The 16,758-nt window shown below is 38.9% G+C and overlaps 1 protein-coding gene across 1 annotated transcript in view; it reads right to left on the reverse strand.

The window, feature by feature from the left end:
• Positions 1-16,758, reverse strand: part of LOC135480972 (low-density lipoprotein receptor-related protein 4-like) — a 101,168-nt gene that overhangs the window by 67,884 nt on the left and 16,526 nt on the right. Inside the window, exons 2-3 of the mRNA XM_064760902.1 lie at positions 16,323-16,399; positions 14,850-14,982 (exon numbers count right to left, since the gene is read on the reverse strand). Of these exons, the coding sequence (XP_064616972.1) occupies positions 14,850-14,982; positions 16,323-16,399 (210 nt within the window). The remainder of the gene's footprint in view (positions 1-14,849; positions 14,983-16,322; positions 16,400-16,758) is intronic.

The raw sequence follows: 16,758 nt of genomic DNA on the forward strand, positions 1-16,758 counted from the left end.
TGACTGATGGAAGATCGAGGGATTGACAAACAGAGTGAAAAATCAACAGTCCTATCTCCAATCCCCCTCACAAAGCAATTGGCAGCTTCTTACTTCTGAGCACCCTTTTAGTATAGTCCAATTTGAGATCAAATACTTTCATATAAGACATCTGAAATTGATGCCGTACACAATTTCAAAATTACTTATGAATGCACTTGAATATCGGGAATTTGCTCAAACAGTGACATTAACAGGCAATGTTCCCCATAATGTGTGCTTTTCTTTTATTTATTTATTTGATAGGTCTTTTACGCCGTACTCAAGAATATTTCACTTATACAACGACGGCCAGCATTATGGTGGGAGGAGACCGGGCAGAATCCATGACCATCCGCAGGTTGCTGGCAGACCTTTTCTTGTGTAACTGGAGAGGAAGCCAGCATGAGCTGGGCTTGAACTTACGGCGACCACATTGCTGAGAGGTTCCTGGGTAATTGCGCCGAGCCAGCTTGCTAAGCACCTCAGCCACGGAGGCCCCCCCCCCCACCCTCTTAAGATGTTCTGTAATTTGGGCACCTGTAATGGGCATCAAAATGTCCTTCTGCCTGTCCCTGTAGCAGACTAATAATCTGAATGATTAGCGCAATCCACACCATTGCTGCACATAGCAAACTGCTGTGGTATGTACAGCTGTATATCACATATAGACATCGTCATGGCAACAACATGTGCCTCTACTGAGAATCAACCACAGTGACTGAAGCAAGGATCAAGGAAAACTATCCTGAAACCAAAATCTATCACTCAACAGGCTGAGTGAGACAAAACATGTTAGTGCATGAGACAATTATGTCTAATACTCCCAGTGGAAATTCCGAAAAAGTGTTTTTTGTAAATGCTCTGCATCTTCATCAATAAAACACTGTTGTAACATTATCCCTCAATTAGCTGTCAAAACACTGCCATTAACTCAAAAGATACTTCACCATTGACTAAATTATGTTTAAAGAGACAAAAAAAAAAAAACAAAAAAACAAATTATATAGAGATTACACTTGGATAATGGCCTATGGCATTCACTTTAGAATTTAAACCTTTGAATATTCACTATTTCTTATGATGATAAATGATTATTTGTTTGGATGAAACAACAATTCTTCAAAAACTTAAAACAGCAAAACATTTAAATGCATATAATAAAGTTTTCAGATCAACTTAAAGTTGAGATCGATCTATAAAATAATGACTGCTGTAAAACAAAGTGTTTTTCCTTCAAATAAATAACTAAAGCCGTCTAATTTTAAAAAATTATCGATTAAGTTTTTCCTCATAAATGATGATCATCAATATTTCAGCTAGCAAATGGAATAAACTTACAAATACCAGCACCTTGCTGTCTGCTGGAATGGCTCAGAATTGTGCACAAGAAATTAATGACTTGTCAAAACCAATTTTTCTCACCATAGATTTAAGCAAAACCTTTTTTGGAAACATGACTGTCAGTTTCTTGCCTAGATTTTAGTATAGATGATGCATATAGATGCTTGAAATATGAGACTTGTGACGTTGGCGCTAAAAAAAAAATAAAAATAAAAAAAATAAAACAAAAACCATACCAAGTAAGTCAAGATCATTGTGCTGGAATGATTGGGTATTTTTTGCTTCTATTAAAGAGCTGCTGGATTCCGAGGAGCGAATATTTACTTGTTACATCAAATTAGGATCCATTAGTCTGTCAAATCACATCATGACATGTCCATCAGAAGTGGCATTGAGCCTCGTATCGCGTAGCCTTGGCAAAAGATGGGGGGCAGACAAAAAACCATGAATTGATGGAGGGTCGGAAAGGATTAGGGCTAATGTAATGAGACCCTGGTGATGACTCAATAGCGCTGCCCAATTCACCGGTCAGAGGTTATTCTATTGAGATACTGGTAAATGCCATTAAATCCAGCAGGCCAATTAATTCTCTGGAGGCTTACAATGATAATATCACGTACAACAACGCCCCAAAGCTTTCCCCGCAGCTCTGTAGGAACCTTAAAGAAGGGGCACTCAAGTATCAGTACTAATATGACAAATGGTCTGACCACATACCCTCTAGCTAAGGCCACAAACCGAGGTCGGCAAATCGCCCCTGCTCGCGCCCTCATAATATTCCCCGCGTTCCAGCACATTGGAAAGGGTCAAGTGTTTTGATAAGATGAGTTGTAACAATATACAGCATTAGCAGTTGTGTACAGTTGACTTCATTACTCTCTCCTTTTCTGGCCACTTTTATACAGATTTGTGTTAAACAAACATGCCAATTACAACTGTATAAGTGGACTGAGCAAATCTTGACACTTGTTTTGCCGGTGACAATAAAAAAAAAATGATTCGCAATAAAAAAAACACATTTTATATAAACCAATAATTTGTGCAGATTATTTTTTTGCAAATAAAATAATTGATAATGGATTAATTATGTTGCTATATGGCAAACAGTACATAGCAAATTTCATAATTCATGGAGGCATAAAAAAAATACAGACAATTTCCAGCCTGTTACCCTAAATTATTGAGTTTAACATGGAAAGTAATTGCTAATGTGGTGTTAAAAGCCAAAATTGACATTTAATGACATCATTTTGGCAACTGATTTACCAAAATGTCAAAGTGTGAACTGTAGGTCTATTAAATCTTGCGACTTGATCTCATAATAAAGCTAAAATGTCCATATAAACATATACAGTATTTTCCAATACTATTCTCCGTCCTCGGAACAACAATTGTTTTAAGGTTTTTACAATCAGCTACGTGTAATTATATCCGGTGTGATCTCTATCATAATTGATCAAGCATCAATTAAATTTGATATTCTGAAATGTTCTATTTTTTTTTTTAATTAAATAACTGTATGGCCAATGTCAGTTTCTTTTTATTGACTGTAATTCTTCCACCATCAGTACATGTCATGAGTTTGTACATACAGTTCACATATTTCACCGTAAGTTGGATTTGTAATAATGCACTTTCAAAAAACATTAAAATGGCAAGTTTTGTGAATAAGAAATTCATCCAACTTCATGAAAATTCTTTAATTTTTTAGGTCCCACATCTATAAAGTGGAAGAATCAAGAATCAAAGTGTCACTTGAAAAATGGTTAAAAACAGTACTCTGCGGGCATTAGTACATGCAAACTTATGAAATTATACTTTATATACTGAAAAGGTGCATAAGTTGCACTGAAAGTTGATCTTTCATATGCAGAAATATTGAGGGATTAGCTAGGGAAGATGAGTCAAAAGTATTAAAACTCTATATTGCTTAAAAGTCATAGTTCTATATGAGTTCAATAATAATAATAATTGAGGCATGACAACATGTAAATGTAAAATGTTTCATAAGCTTATGATCGACATGCCGAGATAATGATCCCGGTGTGTGGATCGAAAACTAAAAGGAGAAGAAAACTTAAAAACATTACACTATAGAGCACATTTTTTTTTCTATCTGGTGGTGCCTGCTGCAAAATTTTGCCATTTTTCCTCGCCATACACGTAAAGCCTGAATACGGCAAAGCTGGCATAAATCGCTGAGACCATCGCATCCTCCATCTTTAACACCTTGTAATTTATGCGGGTGGTGTGTTGCTTCTCAGCCAATGAGAGCCATTAAAACTGCTGGCTTGTTTGTGTAAACTCAGAACCTACCTCCAAAATTCTGGCTTCCGGATCGTCAAGCGGAAAACGAACTGTACAGTTCGCTACCTTCTGGGAAGAAGAGTTCTACCGGAAATGTACAAAATGCACTTCAGAAGTTACCGACGGCAATTCTCCTCCTAACACAGTAGACTTCAGACTAGTTCTTAGGCAAAAAGTTCTTAGCCCCACAGCGGATTTTGGTGCTGACTTTATTTATAATTTATCATATTGCAGTACATATTAAAATTTTTTTTTTATGGCATGCAACTGCGAGGAAATGCATACTCTTTTCAATGGTATTTCATTGATATTTAAATTTTCTTCTCCTTTAATTGTGAAACATTTCGCTATGTGGGGATGCCACGACTCCAAAATTTGTATTCAAGCAATGTTCTGAAGTGGAACTGAAACTGAAAGCTATCAGAGTAAATACAAGGCAGTGATGGCATTAGCTTTTTGCATTGTTTCGTGTACAGCATTGTGCAGCACAGGCCTTTATGTCCGCATGGCCAGAAACAAACCACGCAACTTAATCTAGACAGTCTCTAACTTATTCTCAAAACACCACAGCTTATATTCCCATTGCATTTTGGAATGTCATGCATGCAAGATGACGCCAATTTCTCGTGGAATAATGCAGCTCTTGTGAATTTGTGCTTTCTGAGCTTATGAAACACAAAGTAGCATAGGCTTGGCCTTGTGAAAGACTGGTCTGTCCGTCAGGCTCTGTAGTCTTAATAATTACTGTACCCCCACAGACTCGCTTCACACCTGGGTTTGACTGATTGACTGATTGCTCGTTTGACCCAGGTTCATCTGCAGCTTAGAATCCAGCGACGACTGATGATGTCTTGAATAGATAACGCATTCGCTACACAAGGTAAAGCTAGAGTAAAACAGAACTGTATAGCTGCGCACACATGTATCTTTTAGGCATGTGCTTTTACACATATAATATGGGAGTAACTTTTGTGCATGTTGATCTAAAATGCTGTAAATGACTTAAAATGCTGTAAATGACCTAAAATGACCTAAAATTTTATTCATGACTACAGTAAATGATCTAAAAGTTTGTCCATGACTACTGTAAATGATCTAAAATTTTGTCCATGACTATGGTAAATGGTCTAAAATTTTATCCATACCTAAGGTAAATGGTCTAAGATTTTATCCATACCTAAGGTAAATGGTCTAAAATTGTATCCATACCTAAGGTAAATGGTCTAAAATTGTATCCATACCTAAGGTAAATGGTCTAAAATTTTATCCATGACTACTGTAAATGATCTAACATTTTGTCCATGACCATGGTAAATGATGTAAAATTGTGTCCATGACTACAGTAAATGACCTAAAATTTTATCCATACCTTAGGTAAATGGTCTAAAATTTTATCCATACCTAAGGTAAACAATCTAAAATTTTATCCATGACTACTGTAAATGATCTAAAATTTTATCCATACCTAAGGTAAACAATCTAAAATTTTTTCCATGATTACTGTAAATGATCTAAAGTTTTGTCAATACCTAAGGTAAATGATCTAAAATTTTGTCCATGACTACTGTAAATGATCTAACATTTTGTCCATGACTATGGTAAATGATGTAAAATTGTGTCCATGACTACTTTAAATGACCTAAAATTTTATTCATACCTTAGGTAAATGGTCTAAAATTTTATCCATACCTAAGGTAAACAATCTAACATTTTGTCCATGACTACTGTAAATGACCTAAAATTTTATCCATACCTAAGGTAAATGATCTAAAATTTTATCCATGACTACTGTAAATGATCTAAAGTTTTGTCCATGACTACGGTAAATGGCCTAATATTTTATCCATGGCTACTGTAAATGACCTAAAAGTCTGCATTCTATTCTAAAGATGTTACATATGTTTAAGGCGAGAGTACTGTCAGCTCTCCACCAAAGGCTGGTGGTTTTATTAGAGCACTCTGGTCTATTCCAGTTACAAACTTGACCGCATTCACATTGAGCACAGCATTAAATACAAATCAATTCATCAACATGTTATGACATTCAGACAAAGGTGAATGATGACAACAGCCTTCAACCAAACTTGGTGACAAGAGGTAAAAGCTGAGTTCAGTGTTAAGAGGCGCATCGGTACTGTAAAAAAAAAAACAACAAAAAAAAGCAACAAAAAAAAAAAAAAGAAAAGACAGCTTCATAGCTCAAATCTGGGAACAACAAAACAGATCTATAATGCTAAGTCTGCAACGTTTCCATGCTGAACAGATCGAGTCTTAATCATCGGGAAAGCGTAAAAAGGTACCCACATGACTGCTAGCTCACAATCTCTCCGTATATGTCATCACTGTGGTCTTCCAAATCAATAAGCTGTCAGGCGCGCCCTTTGCGTCAGCGCTTCTAGTATTTGTATTGTTCCCGCCAATATCTCACGAACCGCCTGACAACCACACATGGTGCAGTCAAATGGTCACATGACCCCCTTCCCCACCTATCCTTCAGCCCATATATCCACAATTCTGACTCAGACTCTGCTATTATCATCATTTTGGACACAGGAACCCAAAGCTTTCTGTTGATGATACTGTTATATTTCTTCAACTATTTCGTATGTTTGTAAGATCTTTATTTAAGCATATTCTGAGGGCATATATTCTGTGTGGACTGATAAAATTATACTTTTTGACCAGCCTAACCAATGTAGTTTGTCTCCAAAATCAATCATTTATATGATTGGAGTTTTACACTGTACTAACGAAAATTTCACTTATACCATGACACCTCCAAAAATCGAGTGCACAAATCACACTGAAACTGCTCTTTCTTGCAGAAAAATGGTTGAAGAATGAAGATATGACTACCTGTATATCACATACAGAATTTCTGAATGCTACAATATAGCTAGCTGCCCAAGAAGGCTCAACTGGAATGAGAATTTGAGCTGTTAAAAAACACAATCTGCTGCCATAAGATGAACAATTTCACTTAAAGCTGTACACACAGGATAAGGACATCGCACAAAGTCTACAAACTGAATGTTTCCAAATTAATTACGTATTAAATTAAAACCACAATGTTTCACGGACATATGAAATGCTGCATTTCACCTATAGTTTGGTATGCAAAAAATTCACCTTCAGAAGCCTTAAAATAATACTTTTGATGACAAATTTTTCTGAAAAGAAATACATGGAACTTAAATGAGCCTATATGGTGAGCGGATGAATCAACTGAGCAGATGAGTCAGTGAGCAGATGAATCAGTGAGCGAATGAATCAGTGAGCGAATGAATCAGTCAGAATCAAGCAAAATGTAGCCCACGAAAAATTCTAAACTTCAGATATTTCAGATTCTTTACGTTGAAATATCATAAGCTACTGGCAATCTTATTCAAAGATGCATGAGATCACAAAATGAATGCACAGCACTGAATTCATGCCAAAGTACAGCCAAAAGCTTTAAGTATTATGTCTAGCTCAAGGCACAGGGTGTGCAGTTCACGTCATGTTCGCTTCAGTTTTAGTAACTTTATCCACAGTCTTCTTCCTAGAGATACACAGCTACTTTCGTATAAAAACACGCCCTGAATTATCTCTCTGAGTAGCCCAATATATATATTTTGACATGAGTGAAAAAAAAAGAAAAAAAAAAACACATTGGTCTTGAAATTTTCCTTAAATACCCATCCAAAAAAATTGCACCAAGATTTCTGGCTTTCTCCCAAAATCTTACACCTGCAACCCCTACTATGGAATCTTGGACCTTCCCATTATGTGCAGGGCTAGGTTATCTGCATCCACAGGAAATGAGTCCAATATGTTGGGAGGGAAGTGGTTTAGACCACACACATATCAAACATCCTGTACCTTAGGATAAACACTCATTCGTGAGATAAAGCAGAAGGTTTCCTTCACTGTTCTTTTTGAGAAAATCACGGGAACCATATTTTTCAATCCCCTCTCGAGAAGCTATCCAAAACCTCTACATTTCATGGTTGGGGATGATTAAATTAATTATAGAGTTATGTGCTGTAATTACTTTTTTATATACAGAATCAATTTCCCTTCTGTGTTTTTGTGCAGGTATGTACATCTCACACATACTTAGTAGTGACACATGCATAATGTGTGCCAGACATGTTATTTAACACATTCGTGGACGATACCATGTGGCACAGTTTTGAGACTGCATGGTCTCAATGCAACGTAATTAAATCAGTTATGGGGTCATGACAGCTTTACATCAGTCAAGAGGTCTGCGAGAGCGATGTCCTTCTCTCCAGGCTGCGGCCTTACGTCAGTCATGAGGACTGTGGCAGCGATGTCCTTCTGTCCAGGCTGCAGCCTTACGTCAGTCATGAGGACTGTGGCAGCGATGTCCTTCTGTCCAGGCTGCGGCCTTACGTCAGTCATGAGGACTGTGGCAGCGATGTCCTTCTGTCCAGGCTGTGGCCTTACGTCAGTCATGAGGACTGTGGCAGCAATGTCCTTCTGTCCAGGCTGCGGCCTTACATCAGTCATGAGGACTGTGGCAGCGATGTCCTTCTGTCCAGGCTGCAGCCTTACATCAGTCATGAGGACTGTGGCAGCAATGTCCTTCTGTCCAGGCTGCGGCCTTACGTCAGTCATGAGGTCTGTGGCAGCGATGTCCTTCTGTCCAGGCTGTGGCCTTACGTCAGTCATGAGGTCTGTGGCAGCGATGTCCTTCTGTCCAGGCTGCAGCCTTACGTCAGTCATGAGGTCTGAGGCAGCGATGTCCTTCTGTCCAGGCTGCGGCCTTACATCAGTCATGAGGACTGTGGCAGCGATGTCCTTCTGTCCAGGCTGTGGCCTTACGTCAGTCATGAGGTCTGTGGCAGCGATGTCCTTCTGTCCAGGCTGCAGCCTTACATCAGTCATGAGGACTGTGGCAGCGATGTCCTTCTGTCCAGGCTGCGGCCTTACGTCAGTCATGAGGTCTGTGGCAGCGATGTCCTTCTGTCCAGGCTGTGGCCTTACATCAGTCATGAGGTCTGTGGCAGCGATGTCCTTCTGTCCAGGCTGCAGCCTTACGTCAGTCATGAGGTCTGAGGCAGCGATGTCCTTCTGTCCAGGCTGCGGCCTTACATCAGTCATGAGGACTGTGGCAGCGATGTCCTTCTGTCCAGGCTGCGGCCTTACATCAGTCATGAGGTCTGAGGGAGCGATGTCCTTCTGTCCAGGCTGCAGCCTTACATCAGTCATGAGGACTGTGGCAGCAATGTCCTTCTGTCCAGGCTGCGGCCTTACGTCAGTCATGAGGACTGTGGCAGCGATGTCCTTCTGTCCAGGCTGTGGCCTTACGTCAATCATGAGGTCTGTGGCAGCGATGTCCTTCTGTCCAGGCTGCAGCCTTACATCAGTCATGAGGTCTGAGGCAGCAATGTCCTTCTGTCCAGGCTGCGGCCTTACGTCAGTCATGAGGACTGTGGCAGCGATGTCCTTCTGTCCAGGCTGCGGCCTTACGTCAGTCATGAGGACTGTGGCAGCGATGTCCTTCTGTCCAGGCTGCAGCATTATGTTAGCCATGAATTTTGGGCTGTGGTTCCTTCTAGCAAGGTTGCAGCTTCATGTCATTCATGAGGTTTGGGGCTGTTTTTTCCCTGATGACCTGGCTGCAGCATGATTTCAATCATGAGGTTTGGGGATGTGGTTTTCTGCTGGCCAGGTCGCAGCCTTATGTCAGTCAAGAGATTTGGGGATGTGGTTTCCTCCTTGCCTGGCTACAGCCTTATAAGTAACTCACTTTGTGATCTAGGGTTTTGTTTTAAATTTGAATTTTGAATTTTTGTAATGAACATTAACTCAAGTGTGACCAGGATTGTACGATTTAACCTAATAAATCATATCTCCATTGTCAGCCAATCAGCATCTATTTTCCACATTCCTCTCGCCTATTTCAGTCACAAATTCTTCCACTTCAGCTAGGCCACTAATAACGTAACTAGTATCTCATGAACTTACTCGAGCACAGTACTTGCTTATGTACTGGTATAATTTGGTATGCTATCTCACTGTGTTTCCAACGCAGCAGCAATGTATGCAAACTCACAAGCACATTCTCTCTCTCTCTCTCATTGAGCACAGCCTGTTAAGCCATGCAGTCAATTCCGTGTAAATTTAAACCGAAGCCGACAGTGGCATCTACCTTGCATTATTGGGCTTACATGTACCTAGACACAGCACAAAAAAACTTGATGCTACAACAGTGATAAAATGCTTTTGGTTACTTACACCACAAACAAAAAATTAACTCTGGGCCATTACAGCTGTCTTGTCAATCACAGTGCCAAAGTGCCAGCAGAAATCTGATCACAAATATGAATTGTTAGATTGTGCGATATTTAACTGCGGATCGCAAACTGCTTATACTGAATTCCATGAAAATAAATGTACAATCGACCAGTTAGCATTAAATATTTTCTCTTGATAATTAATTGGGATGCCACAGTTTTGGTAACTGAAAATTATGAAACACAGCAGAACTTTGTTATTCTGAAAATCTGACCACAGACCTCTTGTAATTAGACACTATACACTATACCTAACTTACCTATATATACAGATATATACAGATATATATATATATATATATATATATATATATATATATATATATATATATATATATATATATATATTATTATTATTATTATTATTATTAGTATTTGATAATAAACCAACCATTGCATTTGATCTAAAATTCTGAACATGACTAATTAACTTTTTCTTTATGATGCTGATGGTTTGGTTTTTGTTTGGAGGGCAGGGTGATATCCTACTGGAAAAAAGGAATTAAATTTCACAGCCAAAATGTAACATTTTATGACCTTAATTAAATTCATTTTCTTGCATAACTTTTAAGGCAAATACACACAGTATCTCATTTACCTTATTAGTTTTTGTCATCCTCATTTATAACTTCACAATTTGATAAAATACATGAATTACTTTGGAATCTATTAAAATAATATCCCCTGTTTACATATTCTTGTTTTCCCAATTATAAATCATTGCTTACCTGATCAGTCTTAAAGTCTTGGTTTGCACAGCATATAACAAAGACACTGTGCATCTTTGCTGCGGTTTCCAATTTCACAAGTAGAAATTTTTCAGAAACATTACGCCCCTCCAACTGCCACAACTAAACATCATGCTGTGCTTATAAGCTTAACATTTTAGTCACCATAAGCAATTCCATGCGACTTCTCCATGTAAGAAAAAAAAAAGAAAGAGTCCAAAAAAGAGTTGTGAAGTATAGACCAGTCACTGTCTGTCTTGACAGCATCACACAGGGACAATGGCATATGTAAATACAATTCTCTAAACAACAGCTTAACAGATGCTGGAAAATGGGATTCCAAGTTTTCTAAACACTCATGCATGTGGGAGGAGTGTCTGGCTCTCACACAGCATATAAATACCAAGTTTTAGTCTTTTGTGTTTGTTTATACAGAAAATGAAGTGATTTTGCAGAGTTGAATACAGTGCAATATTAGCCGTCTTCTGGGTTGCTGAGAACAGCTGTGTACACAGTACTAGGCTTGGGCAGACAGATTACACCCCACCCCAGGGGGACGCAGAGACAATGCGGGCAAGTGCTCCTGGGTTAATTTCCATGTCTGTATGTCACTTATAAACCATGACCCGGACCTTCCAGTCCCCAAACACAAGTTTCATGTCCAAAACAGCCTATAACAAAAGTTTCAAAATGAATACGTCCAAGAAATAATATACAAATACAACAAATATGTACGAGCTAAAATTGGTCACCAGTTTTCAAAGATGCTGGGAAGATAGTCTTTTTTTTTAGGCATGGGATCCAGCAAATTCAAATTTCAAACTCGAAAAGCAAAAAGAATGTGTCCAACAAAAATATCGAAAAACAGTAAAACATACAACAGCCAGAAGCAATCCCCAGTTTACACAGATGCTGGGAACAGGGTCAATATGTCAGGCATGGGGCAGGGTCAATATGTCCATCAAAATTTCAAACATAATCCAATAATGATTTCCAGGTTCAAGACAAATTTAAGTAACTAAGTTGCATTTTTGTTGTACATTCAACTCAGTGAAACTATATCTGCTTTGAGAACATGGCAAAGACTAGAAAATAATAAAGGTATCTGTTGTAAGGTTTATCCAAAGAGAACCGAGTGGAACTGTATCTGCTTCTGAGAACGTATCACAAAGAGCAACAGAGAAAAATTTATTTATTTATTTATTTGATTGGTGTTTTACGCCGTACTCAAGAATATTTCACTTATACGACGGCGGCCAACATTATGGTGGGAGGAAACTGGGCAGAGCCCGGGGGGAACCCACGACCTTCCGCAGGTTGCTGTCAGACCTTCCCAGCAGAGAGGAAGCCAGCATGAGCTGGACTTGAACTCACAGCGACCGCATTGGTGAGAGGCTCCCAGGTCATTACGCTGCACTAGCGAGCTAACCAACTGAGCCACGGAGGCCCCTAGCACAAGAAAAAAAAAAACAAGGTTATTTGCTCAAACGTTTAACACAGACAACCCAATGAACGGGTATCTGCTATCAAGAACACTGCATAGAGCACAATGGATGTAAGAGACAATTCATTCAGCACTGAATTCATATTGTATATCTGCTGATTTATTTATTTTGTTTATTAGATTAGTGTTTGTTGTTGGACAAATTCACCCCATAGCATCGCAAGTTTTAAGTCTGATTTTCATGGCAGTTTTCATAGCTTCCCCCCCCCCCCCCCCCCCCGCCATAGGCGAAGTGTATTATGTCATAGCCATTTTGTCCATCTTTCCGTCTATATCTCCAACAGTTTTTGGGGGCAGAGTTTTCATTTTTGTTGGGTAAGTACATACACAGGTGGCGATGTGTCGTGACTCACATTTGTCAAGATTATTTCACTTACATGACAGTGGCCAGCACTATAGTAGGCGGAAACAAGGCAGAACGATCAGAATGGGGTAAAAAGATTACCGTGCATAACCAAGAGTCATGAGCGAAATACACAGATCATCGTAGATGGTTTTAGAAAGATGATAATTATCTTTAGTCGTTCTGGTCATTTACTAATGGATCTATACCCTCGTATTTCTGTGGTGTTTTATGATAAAAGACGCAGTAATTAGACACGATTTTGTCCTTTGAAACAGCAAGAAGGTAAAAAAAAATACTACATATGTACATGCGTATAATTAGTGTCATGAATATCGAATGTGTAATTCAGTTAAAATTGCCACCATATCCAAAATAAACGAGCAAATCAAAGGTCTAAAGCTCATTAAGCTCTACACACTTAAGCTGTAGGTAAATATACAGGTGTATTCCCTGATTACTCATCAATCCAAAGAGTAAATGTTGACGGTAACAAGCCTCGCAGTGGGAAAGGGCAAGTTGGGGGAGGTTATTTATTTACAGGCGGATTTTTACAGGTAGCTGGTAGTCACCGAGACAAGTGTTTATTTTCAGGATGATAGTCTTGAGGCATTGTGGGAAGGGCCATCATGAATCATGCAGCGAGAAGACAGACTCGAGTAGTTATCACACGATGAACTTGCACAGAGTTTCCTCCTCCACCAAATGTTGTTTCCCAAGAGACTAGGCAATAGACATGTAGATACAAGAGCACCATGCACTCCACTAAAGAAACGGCAGTTCCAGAAACGTGCTACTAGGCACATTGCTGCCTGAACTCAATCTGCTGAGTGGAGCTAACCACAACAGACGCAAAACCAAACAACAGGGTTGTCCGTGAATGATTAAAGTATTCCATTACTTTATCTGAGTCGCACAATAATTCGAACGTGGAATCAAATATCTTGAAAGATCTAAAGGTCTTTTCTGTTCTTTTTTTCTTTTCTCGTAACATCTTTGTCAGATGTTAAAAAAAAACATCGAATAAAACGTCTACAATGTCCTTTTCATTCTCCTGAACAGCTTAAGACATGTCCCGAACAGCCCTATGCAGATCAATGTCCTTATTTACGAAATTCATTCATCAGAACATTATAAGAAAATAATTGCATTACAATTTTTTTCTTACCTTTGCCATTTGCCAGGGGGCGTTTCAACACACAGTCGCCACATGTTACACTGGGTGGTGGTGAGGTGGGTGGGGGGGGGGGGGGGGAGGGGTGAGAGGTGGTGGGGGGATTACATCCTGAATATTTGATTACAAAACTAGATCCATTTTGCCCTGTAGGCTTCAATTTCTGTGAAAGCTTTTCACAGATTAGCTTGCAAAGATAAAACTTTTTCTCCTATATAAACAGGCAGAAACTTTACATCCCACAAGATAAGTCAAGGTCACTCTTAAAAACTAAAATAGCATGTTTACTGTATGAAAATATTCTTTGTAACACCATTATGATATTACATCAGCTCCACAAAATAATACATCTACCCCTTTCACAGACTAATGAAATCAAAAAGACCAACCTAGTGATTTGAAATAAGAACAAAATAAAATGATAAATTCTGCACTAAACATCCCAGCAGAAAGACTGAAGCTCATGTATGTAAACAGATAAAAAAATTACCTGGAGCCAGTTATAAAAATTATAATAATTTTTTATTGTAACTCCATAAATTGTTTAAATGTAGTGAAGTGAAAACATGAAAATGACATGCATGTTGATATTCAACTTCAATATTTTCCTGTTTATTTATTTATTTATTTGATTGGTGTTTTACGCTGTACTCAAGAATATTTCACTTATACGACGACGGCCAGCATTATGGTGGGAGGAAACCAGGCAGAGTCTGGTGGAAACCCACGATCATCCACAGAGAGGAAGCCAGCATGTGCTGGACTTGAACTCATGGCGACCGCATTGGTGAGAGGCTCCTTGGTCATTACCCTGCTCTAGCACACTAACCAACTGAGCCACGGAGGCCCCTTATATCTTCATAGAGATTGTAGGATATATCTATCATTGGCTTAAGAAAACCTTGCAACAAACACATAGAAGTTACTTCTTACAGTTCCCTACACCGATACTACATCCAACAAAACACAAGTCACATCCATTTCAAGTAAAGGGTATCAATCACACCTCTCACAGTAACACAGTCTAAGTGAAACAAAAGTTTTGATTATGTTAGTGCATTCTGATAACAGCAGCATGGTACATATACCATAACAAAATCAATGACTGAGTGATCGACTGACTTACCAGTGATAATCTCTTCTTGGTGGGATCCGTTCAGAGATGACTGGTAAATCCGGGTTGTCCCATTAGTGTTATCAGACCAGAACAATAAATCTTCGGCGATGTCCGCTGCCACTGACACTATCTTTGTACCAATCTGAAACATTTCAAACAACTTCCTCTTTACACAAGATTATCTTCACTTCCTCTGCATGACCAGTGTAGGTGCACTTGACTGAGGTCAGATGTAAATTTTATATCAAAAACTAGAGCCAAGCAATCCAACATCAAGTGAGAGTACATCTTGATAGGTACAGCCTGTGGATGTGTTTTCAGGATACGGATAGAGTCTACAGATAAACTACAGTGGTTCAATTTTACACAGTAAATTCACTTAATAATAGAGATATCTTAGTCAGGTGACTGGGAATGTATAATGGTGATGTCATAATGTCTTGCATGATGTAATATCTGGCAAATCTGTTCCAAGATTCATCACAGAAAACACCTTATCACAGTCAAACTGTGTCTGTTTCTGAGAAAATTGCCAACAGAACACAAGAGTTGAAGGGAGTCTGATCTAAGATTTGCTATCAAAGACAACCTAGGGAAACTTCTGAGAACTTTGCAATTCACAGAAGATAACAAGTGTATCAGCTGTCAAACTATATCTCCTTCCGAGAACACAAAATACTGCAATAAGAACATCTGCAATAATGTGTTGTTTGTACATACATCCTTTAATTTATGTATTTATTTATTTGATTGGTGTTTTACGCCGTAATCAAGAATATTTCACTTATATGACGGCGGCCAGCATTATGGTGGGTGGAAACCAGGCAGAGCCCAGGGGAAACCCACGACCATCTGCAGGTTGCTGATAGACCTTCCCACTTACGGCCGGAGAGGAAGCCAGCATGAGCTGGACTTGAACTCACAGCGAACGCATTGGTGAGAGGCTCCTGGGTCATTACGCTGCGCTAGCGCGCTAACCGACTGAGCCACGGAGGCCCCCATACATCCTTTAAAATCAACAATACGTTACACTGCACTCGAATATCACTGGCCTCATTGCCACCAAGGTCCCACAAGCAATGATCCAGAGATCTGGGGCAAATTCACATATCCCCTCCCCAGAGTTGTGATTTATTTATTATTTATTTTATTGGTGTTTACGCCGTACTCAAGAATATTTGACTTATACGACGGCAGCCAGTATTATGGTGGGTGGAAACCGGGCAGAACCCGGGGGAAACCCACGACCATCTGCAGGTCGCTGACAGACCCAGGGTATTGAACTGGCACCTCATTTGTCTCAGAGACTAAAACCTACATGTTCATATAATTGGCACTATGAACCTGAACACTGCTTGTAACCACCGCTTGTAACCACTGCTTGTAACCACCGCTTGTAACCACTGCTTGTAATGCCCTGAAAACTTGAAAATTCTCTACCCAAGACTGTATGGTCAAACAAGATGAAGATATAAAACTTACCATTGGCAGTGCGTCAACATCTTTGGAATCTAGATTCACTTTTAGTATCTGCGTTCCATTACTCACATACAAATGTTCTGAAAAATAAAAATAGGACAAAATGCATCAATTCCTAATAATTCTAATGTGTTAGTACAATGTTTAAAGCTATTTTTATGTTTTCCTTACTGTGGTTTTCCTTGAATGGTGCTAACAGAATGTTAGCACCATTCAAGGACAAACACTGACAAATGGTGTTCATAAATGTGCTATTCAAACATGGTGTTAACAAATGTGCTACTGAAACATGGTGTTAACATGTGTTATTGAAACATGGCATTAACAAACTTGTTGCTGAAACATGGTGTTAATAAATGTAATATTGAAACATGGTAATAATAAATGTTCTATTGAAACATAGTGTAATAAATGTGTTATGGGAATATGGTGTTAATAA

This window comes from Liolophura sinensis, chromosome 13 (assembly GCF_032854445.1).
Source record: "Liolophura sinensis isolate JHLJ2023 chromosome 13, CUHK_Ljap_v2, whole genome shotgun sequence".
Taxonomy (NCBI): domain Eukaryota; kingdom Metazoa; phylum Mollusca; class Polyplacophora; order Chitonida; family Chitonidae; genus Liolophura; species Liolophura sinensis.